Source organism: Callionymus lyra, chromosome 6, assembly GCF_982586985.1.
Source record: "Callionymus lyra chromosome 6, fCalLyr1.hap1.1, whole genome shotgun sequence".
NCBI lineage: Eukaryota > Metazoa > Chordata > Actinopteri > Syngnathiformes > Callionymidae > Callionymus > Callionymus lyra.
In genome coordinates this window covers 19,355,294-19,368,984 of record NC_141823.1, presented here as the reverse complement: position 1 = coordinate 19,368,984, position 13,691 = coordinate 19,355,294, and the positions used below count along the sequence as shown (strand labels likewise).

General features: G+C 37.7%; 1 protein-coding gene across 1 annotated transcript; it reads left to right on the top strand.

The window, feature by feature from the left end:
- LOC148077417 (uncharacterized) lies at nt 1–11,560 on the top strand. Its single transcript, XM_087793204.1, has 23 exons — nt 1–54; nt 578–667; nt 751–804; nt 2,081–2,161; nt 2,233–2,321; nt 2,391–2,427; nt 2,520–2,662; nt 3,329–5,265; nt 5,345–5,474; nt 5,726–5,799; nt 6,103–6,106; nt 6,216–6,339; nt 6,544–6,633; nt 7,129–7,202; nt 7,892–8,082; nt 8,143–8,230; nt 8,400–8,477; nt 8,644–8,684; nt 8,848–8,931; nt 9,213–9,270; nt 9,838–9,911; nt 10,467–10,530; nt 11,466–11,560. Exons 2-23 carry the CDS (start codon nt 594–596, stop codon nt 11,558–11,560), a joined length of 3,684 nt encoding a protein of 1,227 aa, XP_087649330.1. The 5' UTR covers nt 1–54; nt 578–593.
- The last annotated feature ends 2,131 nt before the right edge of the window (nt 11,561–13,691 follow it).

The following is a 13,691-nucleotide window of genomic DNA, read 5'->3' as shown; positions in this document are numbered from 1 at the left end:
GGAAAACTAAAGCGACCAAATCTATGAGGAGATTCTTCAACTATAAAATTACAGGTAAATATGCAAAAATATTTCATCGAGACTTTTCACGATTAAATTTAGAACTCTTTCCTCGAAGTAAACATAACTTGTTTGACTTATTGAGTTTATTTAATTTCTAGTTGTGTAATCTTTGACAGATATATCATAATATTGTTGTTTCCTTCCCCTCTACTTAAACTTGCTTTATTTTTATTTCGCCAACGTTTTCAAGTTGTGTTGTCGTGTTCTCTTTATATTTGTCCGACTATCTAATTTATTTACCAAAATACAAAATTACATTTTTATATTTGATATGTTTTGTTTTTTTTCTCTTCCATAGATATGTTTTTGTGTGTTATTTAGTAATAACAACTTGCTTACATACATATATTCTTGAAAAGGCTTCTAATTCTTCTAACCAGTGCATCATCACTTTGTGTGATGAAACATGCATAAAGTGGTTGCTGTCAAGCGGCTACTAATTTTGACAGAATTAGCAAAAATCTTAATGTATAATAACATAAACGTTTTCAGTCTTTTTTCCAAATTTTTGCAGATCATATCGTGACATTATGAAAAAGATAAAAGTCGCAGAAGTTAAAAGAGGCATTGCCGTCCTCTGGGAGAGTCTTCAGTGTCCAATATGGTGAGTTTTATTAAATGTCACTAACATATCTCATCTTCTAAAGCGTGAAGAAGAAAATGAACTTGTGACTCTCTCATTTTCAGCCTCGATCTGCTGACTGTACCGGTTTCAACCAAGTGTGACCATCAGTTTTGCAAGTAAGTCATAATTAACAGAAGTAACCTATAACTTTGAAGCTCTGCACAACAAAGAATAATATCGACAAAACTCTGTCATCCAAACAAACATTTTGGACAAGGGGCTCCTTGAGATTACAAGATTCAAGATTTTCATTGTCAATTCATTCAAATTGAATATAGTGAAATTAGTTTCTGAAGTCTGGGAATCAGAGAATAAAACGGCACATCAAACAATACAAAAAATTATTAAAATCATGGAGCAGAAAGAAACACCTACTGAAAGAGCAGATGAGCTTTAGAACATTTATCTGGAAGCCTGAGTCTGGAATGATGTTGTTAAAACAGCTTTCTTGTTGTTGAGCACAGATTTTTGCCAGAAAGACTGTTCTGTCGCCTGCTAGTATTTATACAAGTACAATTTATTATTATTATTGTTGTTGTTGTTGTTGTTGTTGTTGTTGTTGTTGTTGTTGTTGTTGTTATTTTATTATTATTGAAATGCAACAGGCAAATGTCCTCAAGAGAGTCAGTCTGTCAGTCTGTCGCCCAAACGAGCTCATTTTCTTTAGCTCATCTGAGCCATATTTCACGTTTACATTGTGGTTACAATAATCCATAATCGTGCTTTTAATTGCTGTCACCCCACAAGCTCAATAAGACGCTACACTGCTGTACCCTGTTGTCTTGAAAATCCCAAAACAAAATCCCAAATCTATCAACATTCAATAGTACGGCTGTGTATTGGCAAGAATCTGGTTGATACAATACTTATCCCGACACAGAGGCAACGATCCGATATATTGTGATACTGTAGGAACAGGGATATATTTGTAGTACTTGACTCTGGTGTTGAATAATTTACAGACCACATGATATGTCGATGTCTATACATACACTTTAAAAGCTGCTGGAGTCAACTTTATCCTCTCATCATCAGTTATCGCTGAATTATTGCAGAATGTCAACGTTCATTTAGCTTTGGAGAAAAGATCCAGCGGCCAGGCATTAAATTGCAATAGTAAAATGAACAGGCTTAATATTCACATCTTAATTGATAAAAAAAACCATTTTATTTTACACACATTATTGAACTTTAAGCCATAGAAACTGTGGTAACGCACAAAATATGATTTGCATAAATAATATTAGCTTTTGCTAAAGTGGACAATGTTACGCAGTCAGGCAGAGTGCAACCTTTAATTTGTTAAAACATTACGACAACAGGGTAAGGTTAAAATAAATGTGTATTTCCTAAAGGATGTAAATATGCACTCATATATTTTCTCTCTTGTAGATTTTGTATGATGAAACTTTTAGAAAGCAGGAAACGGCAAAGTGCAGACTGTCCAGTGTGTAAAACCAAAGTGACCAAAAGGTTAGTTGGCTTAAGAACCCAGTTTATCTGTAACATCTGCAATACATGAGTTATATTTTTCATCCTCTTAGGAGCTTGCAGGACAGTCCAGGGTTTTGTCAGCTCGTCGCTGGATTGCAAGGCATGATACATGCATATCAGCAGGATAGCGGCCTCAACTGTAAGGAAAATGTGGTATTGGTCAAATCTGGGAATGTATTATTAATAAAGGTTTGTCTTTTATTTTCAGATTTCACTGGATTGTCCCAACATAGAGATATTTCATGGTAAGAGAGAATATGCCAAAGCAAATTACAGCCATAACATTTCCCTAATGTCAAGTTTACTTAATGAGTTTGTTTTGTTATTCACCTGTTAGCAGTGTTGACACATGCAGTGAGATTGAAACAGAACAGTGTGAAAATCCAGCTGAAAAAAGTTTTTCGGAAGAAGATGAGTCTGAAGTTGAGTCTGAAGTTATACATGATGAAGTCGCAAGATCCCCGTCATCAACTATAGCAGGTAAGTTACAGCAGCTTTGCTTTTTTGCAACATTTATTTATGTTTGACTGTATCTTGACTAATATGTGATTTTTGGTTGCATAACATATGTTCTATAAATCATTAAATTAAACTAAATGAAAATAGTTCTTATAGTGCAAAAGCCACTGTGAACACTTGATTCCTGCTTTCTCTTTAATTGGACAAAAGTTACCTGCAGAGGTCTTCTGCAGGATGTCCCCAAATGATTTGTACAAGTGCATAAGAATAGCTTATAAAAACGAATTGCATTGCGGTATGTTTCACACAGTATCTAGATAATTTAGAGTTTTGCTGAATACCAACTGACTAATCTCCTGTGTGTATCATGATCAATAACAACATGAAATTCCTAAAAGCAGCATCTTTTTCAGAACATATAATAGCTATTTATGTAAGAACTTCAGTGGTTATTATCAGGAAAACCACATGTGATGCCTTGATAGCAGCTGAAACACCTCACTTTCTTTACTGGCTTCAAATTAAAACACAAAAAAACTAATTAAAAAACTTATCAAGGAAACACGTCTGCATGCATATGGTAAATGACAAATTACATTGGAATGATCTTACTTATCAAAATATTTATGCTTGAAACAATTAATTCAAAAACACACTCATTTGTATTTATTTTTTTCTGTTTACTAGCCCAGAATGGATTTGCTGTTGTGATGGGATTCAAGGACAACGGTCCAACCAGTGAACATGATGGATTAGACAGTGGACTTGGGGATGGTTCTAAAAGCAATGAAGAGGCAAAAGAAAATCCTGAAAGTGGATCAAATGCTGTGTCATCTCTCAAAACCGGACGCAAACCTCCACATTCCAAATGTGAGATTCAATCTTCTCCTGTAGCTTTGTCTGGTGAAGTGGAGAGTCAACCTAGGAGAAGATCTGATAGGAAAAAGCTGACAAAAGATCCAGAGAAAGTCCAGGAGCAGAAACAGAAAAAGAGTTTGGAGAAAGTTGCAGAGTGGCTCATGAAGGTTCCAGCTGAGGATGAAATAGAAAAGTCAACCGTGGAAGTCTCCAACTACTCTGACAGTTCTACTGCAACGCTTGACATCAAGCTCAGTCATCCTAATAAAACCATGCAAGCCAAAGTCCTGGAATATAAAGTGTTTGGAGCCGTTTACAATAGAGGACGAAGAGCTAACAGATTTAGCTTTCCTCCTTTTATTCCTAAAACACCGGTTCAAGATGGACCAAAGAATAAAACCAAATTAAGTGACAGTCAGATTGAAATAGGAAACGAGCAACACGAAAATGAAACCAGAAATGTTGTGAGAGACTCGTGTGAGATTTTGAAAAAGAGTCATGATAAAGACGTGAGCCCCGAGTCTGTGACGCACTTGCATCAACCTCGGCGTTTAAGTAAAAGGAAGCACAACTCTCTACAGGAGCTGGACAGCGATTTAAAAGTTCCCGCGGAAGAGGAGGGTTGTTTACCGAAAAGAAGGCGAGGGAGAGTTGCCCAAGGGTCTAAGCCTCTCGTTCTGGAACAGACAAATTGTGAAGAAACGATTCCAAAGCCCAGAGTAGTCCAGGCAGGAGAGGTACAAGTCCATATTGAGAATTATCCCAGCAGCGAGGAAACCAATACCAGGACCAGGAGAAGCAGCAGCAGGATTCAGCAAGTCAAGGCTCAAGACAACAAAGCTCCAGCATCAACAGAAAAAAGTAACAAGTCGGACCGAGGTGCGAAACATCAGAACCAACCTCAGAGTGTGCAAACACTTAACCAGGGCAATTGTTGTATATTTGATAAAGACTTGGGGATAATGGAAGACATGGATGTGAGGAAAGCAAAAACATCCCAAGATGTTGAAAATCCACTTGATATTGTTCAGTCAACTTCGAGTTCGTCAGTGGACGACACGACCACGGGTCAGGAGTCGGAGGGTGACATTGTTCAAGAAGACAGGAATGACAGCGAGATGGATACAGAACTTCTTGTTAAAAGTTTTAAATCTGCTAAACGGAAATCTTTCCATCTCGGAGGACCAAGTCAGAAGAGAAGTTGTCATGTTGGAGAAAATCATGTTCTCATTAATGATGAGCCTGAAGACGCTACAACCTCTCGGAGAGAATCTGCCGGAAACGCATCGCAAACCTTTGTAAGGGATGACGACTCAAACAGTTGTGATTTGATCCCACCATCCAACATGGAAGCAGAAGAAGAGCAACTCCCTGTTTCAGGGCTGGGGTGCATCTCAAGCCCTCTCTCCAAAAGTGGTCTTAGCCCTAATAAAGTATCCAAACTGGTGGTGCATAGCTCTCCTCGCTCTTTCGTCCCTCAGATTGGGGATTCTGGTCTGTGCTTTCAGGCTCATGAGCCTCACACTCAAGATGCCTCAGAGAGCATTCTGCATTCTGCTGCCCCAAGTTGTCTGAAAGAAAAGCAGAGCGAGATGTCACAAAAAACACCTGATGATCTTCTCAACCTGGACTCATTAACCCCTGAGGGTCTGGTTACCCATGATGTTCTTCAGACTCGCGACCTACCAACGACAAACCATCCATACGACGAAACCCAACCCAGACAGAACAGACTCTCGAGGCTCGAGTGTTCATCCGGATCTGAAGTAAGTAACTGTGATCTATAAACTCTTGACTTGATTTCCAAATGTCTTCTCATTCTCTTGATGGTGTTGTCCAAAACAGGTGGCAGATGAATATGATAACACTGAAGTTGATACAGAGGGGCAACAAAACTGTCCACCTACATGCTCCAGTCCTGAATATGTGCAGTCCAGTCAAGCCTCGGTCGACTTGTTTGATCCACCCGTTGTGGGTAAGATTGTTGTTGCAAATGGTTCATATTTACTCCTATTATTCTTTAATATCGAGGTGGCATAACTGATCCATATGGCTTTTAATACAATTTTATTATGTTATCTGTAATTCTCAAAGGTGTGGGTATTGATTGATGATGATGATTAGCTGTATGTTGTGTTGCATATTCTTCGTTCCTTGCGATCACTGTTATTTCTTTCACGAACAGTTCCTACATAGGTTTAAATATTCTTTTTTTTTCTTCTGAAGTTGAGGCACAAGCTCGTCATAACAACGTTTCCATGGAGTCATCCCAGTTTTCCAGTGAAGTCCTTGTAACACAGGTAAATATAAACACATTATCTCTAATAAAATGTTGGACGATGAGGATAAGTGGAACATTGATAAATTCAAGTTAGGTTTAAATAGAAAAGATAATCAACATTAAACTATTATTGTTTTTATTGTATGGTTTAAGATCATAGTTAATTTGATATTTGATTGATTCACCTGCTCTGACGATGTCTTCCACGTGTGCATCCCTGAGTAGATACTGACCAGACGGACTCATGAGAAGTGACACAAAAAAACTCACTTTACTCAGTGGTGTCTGTCTTGCCTTTAAACAAGGACTTATCACACTCTAGAGATGTCACACACGGATGTGTGTGAGATAATTTCTGGATATTTTATGAAACATTATTAAGAATTTTAGACAAATACATTTGTATTTTATTGAAGGAGGCTTACTAACAAACAGGTTTTTCTTCTGTCTCACAGCAGAAGATGGAAATGGAGAAGGATCTGGTGAGGCTGGAGAAGCTCATTGGTCTGGTGACGGAGGTTCTACAGGAGAAGCAGGATGATGATACAACAGCCTCCAGTAAGAAGAATTTCATTATCCCTTGTGTTGTCTCTGGGTCAAGATGAACGACCTCCACCACTGCGTATGTATTATTGAAGCCAGGGGGGTCGTTCACCTTGACCAAGAGACAACAAAGGCCTTAAAACAAATGTGTTTGTGGTATCCCTTGTGTTGTCTCTGGCTCCATGTTCACATTGTGTCTCTCTTCTTTGTTTATTATCGGACTGGGAGCACCTGCTGAAGAAAATGTGGTCAACTATCCTGATGGAGAGGAAATGTTGTGTTTCCCAGGTGCAGGACAGAGTCCACCCGAGTAAGTTCCTCCATGATTTTTCTACTCTTAAACTGAGCTGCTGATGGAGATTTACTCGCACATGATACGTTTTAGTTCGCTATTTTTGTAAGTAGATCAAACAATGATTGTTCAGTGTTTTTGGTTCGCCTCCTGTTCTAATCTGCTCATTATGTCAGACTCTCATTCAGAGTTGATTCGAGATTAAATCGCATCCAGTAAAAACTAAAAGATTAAAAGTTTAATCTTTAATTTTATGTTGGTCTGAACTACTTAATATCTGCTCATGTCTGGGTTCGTAAAGACCAGCTTGACATCAGCATTACGCGGTTTTAAGATGCTTGTGTGTGCTGGACTATAGCTTTAGCTCTTAATCATGTGTGATGGTTTGAGTGTTCCAAACTGCTTCTCTGAGGGGAGCAGATGATCCCATTGGAGCCTTTTAGTGTCAGCTTGCAATATGTTACCTGAAATGTTATGTGAAAACATTAATTTGACTTTTATGTCTATTAATAGGGCAGAAGACACGGAGGTAAGAAACGAGTCTGATCATTTACCAGATGATGCAGAGGCAGTCGCTTCAGAACAGGGTAAGAATTTGTCTATTTCTGCTTTTTCAATTCACTTTCAATCTTATTCATCCTTCATGATAACGAACTTGACCTTAAAGTGGACATACACACCTGTCACAATGCTCAAAAGTAAAGTCAAGAGTATTCCTTGCAGTAGTAAGATAACATGGTGTCAAATTAGAATCAAACCAAAGATATTTCATGGAAACATTCATTTTCTAGTGGAGAAAAGGGATTTGAATATATCTATCAGGTTCCCCATCAGGGGGCAATTGAACAGCATGTTTCTGGTGAAACCTCCAGTCTATGAACAAATGGACATTCAAAAATACTGCTCTGAATAATTCACTATTTGATGTTTTGTGTTTGTTTTTTTTAACAAGCTTTTATTCTTGCGTGAGCAACACTAGATGTTTTTCAGTTGTATGGCATTCATCATTTTCCTTATGATTCAAAGATTAAACACCAAAACTTGGAGCCAGTATTCTATCTAATATATAGTTTTTTTAGGTTTTTGAATAACTTTCTTCTTGTCTTTTTTTTTGGCTTGTGCGTTCGCTCTTGCATCAATTAACTCTGCTTGACTTTTCTTAATGAATCATTTTGCTGTTATGCTCCTGACTAATTGATATTTTATTTTCTAAAATATTGTGTATTAAGACACATGGATTTAAGATTCAAACACTGACTGTTTCCTCTACTCTCAGCAGTCGAGCCTTCGATAGTGGAGCCAAAACCAACTGTAAAAGTTTCTTCAAAACTACTTCGTCCACCCTTGGCTCCAAAAGCAACAAAGACAAAGAATTCATTTTCGGAAGACCAGGAGAGCAGGCCAGACGAGGACAAGAAGAGAGTTAAGATGACGTTTGTGACATCTGGACTGGGGCGACAGGAGCAGGTGTGTTGTCAGTGAATGAAGACGACATGAAGAACAATAACTAAACTGCTCTCTTGATAGAAAATGGTGAAAAAGTTTGCCAAGTCCGTGAACGCTTGTGTCGTCTCCCAGGTGCTACCAGAGGTCACGCATGTCATCATGTCCACAGGTGTGTGTCTGTTCGTCCCCTATTGTTGGTCTTTACTTTATAGCTTCATGAGAAGTTTTTGACAAAAGTAATCCTGAGAATGCATCACATGTTTACTGTAAGCTTGTGTGACTTTATGTGGAAGTCTGATGCGTCATACTTATATTTATTCTTCTGATTTCTCCACAAGATGAGCAGCTTGTTTGTGAGCGAACCCTCAAGTACTTCTTTGGTATAACAGGCAGGAAGTGGGTGGTCAGTTTCCATTGTGAGTATGAATCAATCCAACTTTGTTTACTTGTTCAAACTCTGTCATAGATGTCGGATAATAAAAGAACAAATGTAAGATGATGTACAATTGATTAACCTTCAGAGAGGCTTTATTTCTTCTGATCTGACTCCATGTCTCAGCTTTGATGTTGTTTCCTCCTCAGGGGTTTCTGAGAGCTTCAAACAAAACAAATTCCTTGACGAGGTAAAGCCGCCTTTTAATTATGCTTACTTTTACATCCCATAATTATCTAGATATATTCCCTTGTTTTTCAGCTGTTATACTATGATGTGCAGCGTGTTTATCTGGATTTTTAGTACCTATGATATCTAACGTTTTAATGATTTTCTATGACTTTTCTGATCAGAGCAACTTTGAAGTGAAAGGTGACGTCGTGAACGGACAAAACCACCTCGGCCCGATGAGAGCTCGAACCACTGCAGACGGTCACGTAAGTTCCTTAAATGTCTGACGTGATGTTACGGCGCTCTAGTGGTGGGATTGTTGCTTATGTGAAAATAAATGAAAACAATTATTATTGGTTCAATTCTAATTGTATTATACAGTGAAAACAATAATTGCCCAGATGGTGTAGATTAGTCTTCACCGTTCGCTCGTGAGATTTCTAGTTTTTCCTGAGATAGAAATGTGTCAAATGGACACAAATATTCTACAATATGTACCGGTGATTTTCATTCCAAACTATCAACCTTTTTCTTCTTCTCTCTTCAGCTGCTGCTGAAAGGTTTCAAGGTCTGCTTCCAAGGATCTTTCACAGACATGACCAGAGGTGAGAAACTAACTGTGGCAGCTAGTATTGAATTTGAAACACGGGACATTTTTTTAAATGTTAGAAAAACCTTGTTTTGACGACTTCGAACAAGTCAAAAGTATTTTTTCTGTCAGTTCTTAACTTTTTTTTTAAAATCTCTAGTCTCTTGTTTTCACCTTCAAGGCAACAAGGAGATTGTGTTGTGTCTCCCTTGGTTCTGTCTGAAACGGTCATGAAAGATTAAAATAAAAACATTATGAGAGCAGAGAAAACTTTCACTTATTTAGTTTGGTGCCGATGGGCAAAGTTCATCAGAACATCCATGTTTAGAAGTCTGTTTTAAAAGATTAAAAAAAATACTCTATCTTATTTTGTTTTTCTTGATTGATGAAGTGTCTTGAAGCAGTGTCCTTAAATGTATTACCCACTAGGTGGCGCTCTCTCCTCTATTCAGTTGCATTGAACAGCTTTTCCAGCAGTATATTAATTAAACTTCTTCAGTAATGATTTAATTGAACTGACATGAAATAGTCATTATTTTCTGCAGACAACACTTGGGTAAGATGTTGTGTATTTCTGTCTCAGATGAGATGGAGTGTATGGTGGAGCAGTGTGGAGCAGCAGTGGTGAAAGACCCACTTTCCTTCGACAGCATCAAGGTAACAAGCTCGTCCGTCACAGAGAAAACTGCTCTTATTATAATTTCCTGGTTATTCTGCTCCCTTTTAGATGAATGGATCGATAGATATACTCAGAATTAAACAATCTAATAACACAAGGAATGAATGAGTCCCTGAGTCTATTAGTGTTGCATCATTGGAGGAGCATTCGTGCTCCATCTGCCTTTCTGCTCACTGACGACAGTGTTCAGAGGATGATGATTGATTTGTCAACAATATTATAGAGATCACTTAAATTTTACTTAAAATGTGGAGTTATATTTATAAGGGTTGCCATAAGATTTTAAAATGTCCTCACTGGAGATAGAAAAACATCAGCGTTTTAGGATTTCATTCTTTTCAGAGCAGCATTGACAACATTGAAGTCCAATATTTTAGCTCTAAATTCAATTATATTCCACTCGTTGATCAGCCGACATGGTTTGTCTTTGCTATTTTCTGATTCGATAATGATTCACATATAAAATACAATTTCTTTAAAGTTACGATCCAAGATCAATCAAATTAATTTTGTTCATTTCTTATTTGTTTCAGCCGGAGTCCAAACAGCTGATCATCGTCCAATCACAGCCGGAGTCGTGGTCGTCCGCACACAGCGGTGAGTTTGAAGTTTAATGTTCTTTTTCAATGTGTATTCATTCATCACCATCGTCACACAATCTCCTCGCGTCGATCCGGGGAATGATTAGTCTTGTACATGCAGAGTGTGTTTTAATGTACAAGCCCCCCAGGTGTGCCCGCGTGCCACTTGGCAATGCAGCGAGGAGGCAGGTCTGGAGTGTGAGAGATGAGAGGTGGCAGCGAAGTCACCAGAGAAAATGTCACACTGGAGCACGAGGGGAAATGTCAGATCATGTTGTTGTCAACAGTAACGCTGTCAGAGTGGAAGTGATGTCGCCTCACTCTCCTCCTGACAAATGTGTCTTTTGTAGCCAGACACTGGATCAGTGATCCTTGAGCAACACCTGTTGACCTACACACATGCACACACAGGTTTAAGAACTCAACACACCATCTTTGTTTGCTGCTCTGTTCAATATGATTGATTAGTTTTACACACGAACGTATACTTACGATGTGTGTTTGTAACATGATTTCATCGGTTATAGTTGATATTTTAATGAGCATCTTATAGGTTTTATCTGATGATTTGAAAAAAGGTGTAATTTGTACAACTGTATATCTCTTTTAAAATATATATTGTTTAACAATACAAACAAATGCATGTAGATGATGAATTCAGCTCTTTTACTGAACATTTTATCCCCAAAATGAGGTGCATCGCCATGGTAACCATGAATAGGTCTTTGCATTTATAGTCATTTTTTTATTTTTTCCTCAAGAATTTCGATGATCGTTTTGTCCAAAAAACAATGTCCATCAATGATGAAAAACATGAATATAATAATGTAGTAAAGGGCGTGCAGTGTCAAGAATAATGTTAAGTTTTGATTCCATGTTTGGTTTAAACTCTGTGCTGTTGAAACTTGTCTGTGTAGAAACATAATGAATTAAATTCCCTTCTGACTCAAGGTCTCTGCAAACACGCCACAGTCGTGACTCGCGCCTGGTTGTTGGACACGGTGGCGACCTACACCTTCCAGAGGCTCGGCAGCTACACCAGATGAAACTTTTGATCTTCACTCTGTTTTAAGTTTTCTGTTGTTTCGTTGATGAACCTTGTTTGTGTATATAAAGTTTATTCAAGGTTGACGACGGCTTCAGTCATTTGTACAAACTCACAGGAGAACGTATGCAACACGACCACGTTAACAATGTGGAACCACATGAAGATGCTTTTGACTGAATGGAAGAAAATCACACTGAACAGCTTCAACGCTCAGACACAGACAGAAGACTTTTGTGTTTTCACAGTCAGAGCCGGATGAGTTTTCTCGGCTCTGCCTCCGATAAGTGGAAGATTATTGACTGATCATTATCTTATCTTTGAACATGATCCTGTTGTTCTGATCCTCTTCTTCTTGAGGTTCCTCTGCTGTTAGATATTCCCTGCCGAGCAGAAGCGAGGAGTTCATTTTCAATTATTCATTCTGATCGTGGGAATAAACGAGTTAAAAAAAATTAGAAGCTAATTTAACTTGTACACACAAACTGAGCATGATGTGACCTGAGAGAAAAACAAACGTCTGCTTATGTTTCTTTCTAAAAGTGGACGATAATGGCTCCATTAATATTTATCTGTGTCTCGGTGCTGAGGTTGCTTAAGTTGCTGAGTTCGCTTTAATTAGACTTGAGTTTCACATCTGTGAAGCAAAAGCTTTTCTGACTCTTTGACAAGATACGTTTATAATGTTAAGTGGATTTAAGATTATATAGCATTTTATTTTAATGAAATCAAGGATGAGAAACTTCTTTAAGTAAACTCTTAAACCTCTTATTCCTGAGGGATCAATAAAGTTCCACCGACCTACTCTTATGATGCTAATAGAAAACCAGATCATTAAAAATAATTTATAGTCCACTAATAGAAAACCAGATCATTAAAAATAATTTATAGTCCACTAATAGAAAACCAGATCATTAAAAATAAAGGAACCTTTATTCTCAAATGAAAGAACAGAATGTTAAAATGTTTTGATTTAAGAGCGATTAACTAAACGCCTATGTTTTTAAAGTAAAAACACACTTTAGTTTTTTGTTTTTCTTTAAAAATAAGGACATTTTCACCTTCTTTACTGTGAGTAAATTTTATTTATATTGAATTTGATTGCATTCTCAATTAAATAATATTTTCCAAAATTAAATAAATCAAATTGAAATATTTTGCCACCAATATAAATTAAGAAAAAACAACTAATCAATTTACTAGTCAAAATCTGCCTTTAAATACCATTAACCACATTGTATGTATAACCACAAAAAACAGCAATAATTCTTCTTCTGCACTAATTTATCAATTCAATCATTGATACTTCTTTGAATAGTTTAAAACTCATTGACAGAAAAGGTGATTCTGAAACAGGAAGAGCAGTGACACTGTTACATGATCGCCCAGTGAGTCTGCTGTTGAACCTGAGATCCATCCGAGACACTGATCCTCCTCCAATCGCAACCTTCCTCTGAGGAAGGTCGAGATTGATTCTATAGGAAGAGTTATGTATAGAACCATCCTGTGGTCTGTGTTACATAACTCGCCTCGGAAAATTGTATTTAAAGGCTTTAAAAACACCATTTGTTTTTTTATCCTGGAATCCAGCTCGTCCAATGAGGAGTGTTGTTATCCTAGTGATGGTCGATGAAGCTTCATGAAGCACCAGGACTTCAGGTTCATCCCTGCACCAGCTCAGGTCGTGAAGAAAGATGGAAGAGTCTCACACTGGCGCTTTCTAAACCGCACGGCATGATGGGAGTCTCCCATTGTTAAATGCAGAGTCAGGTTGATCCTTTCATTCTTTCGTGAAGTAAAAATAATGATCGTAATTCTGAGATAAATATGATTTGACTTCCAGACTTTTCTGTATAGTTTGCTGTACAAACCAAGTACAATGAACTACTATTGTTACGTAAATAAAATGCATATTCATTTAAAGTAAACTGTTTCAGTGTCAAAGTAAAGCGACATGAAACAGTTTCATCGAAGCGTTTGTCTTTTACTCATTGATCCGAACACATTTATTTTTAATGTGCTCATTGCTACACACTGACTAAATGCACGATACATTTTTAAAACATCTTCCCACCACTGACACGCTAATGTTCTCCTGACAGGAGCTCCAGACCTTTTCTTCCTGGTGGCTT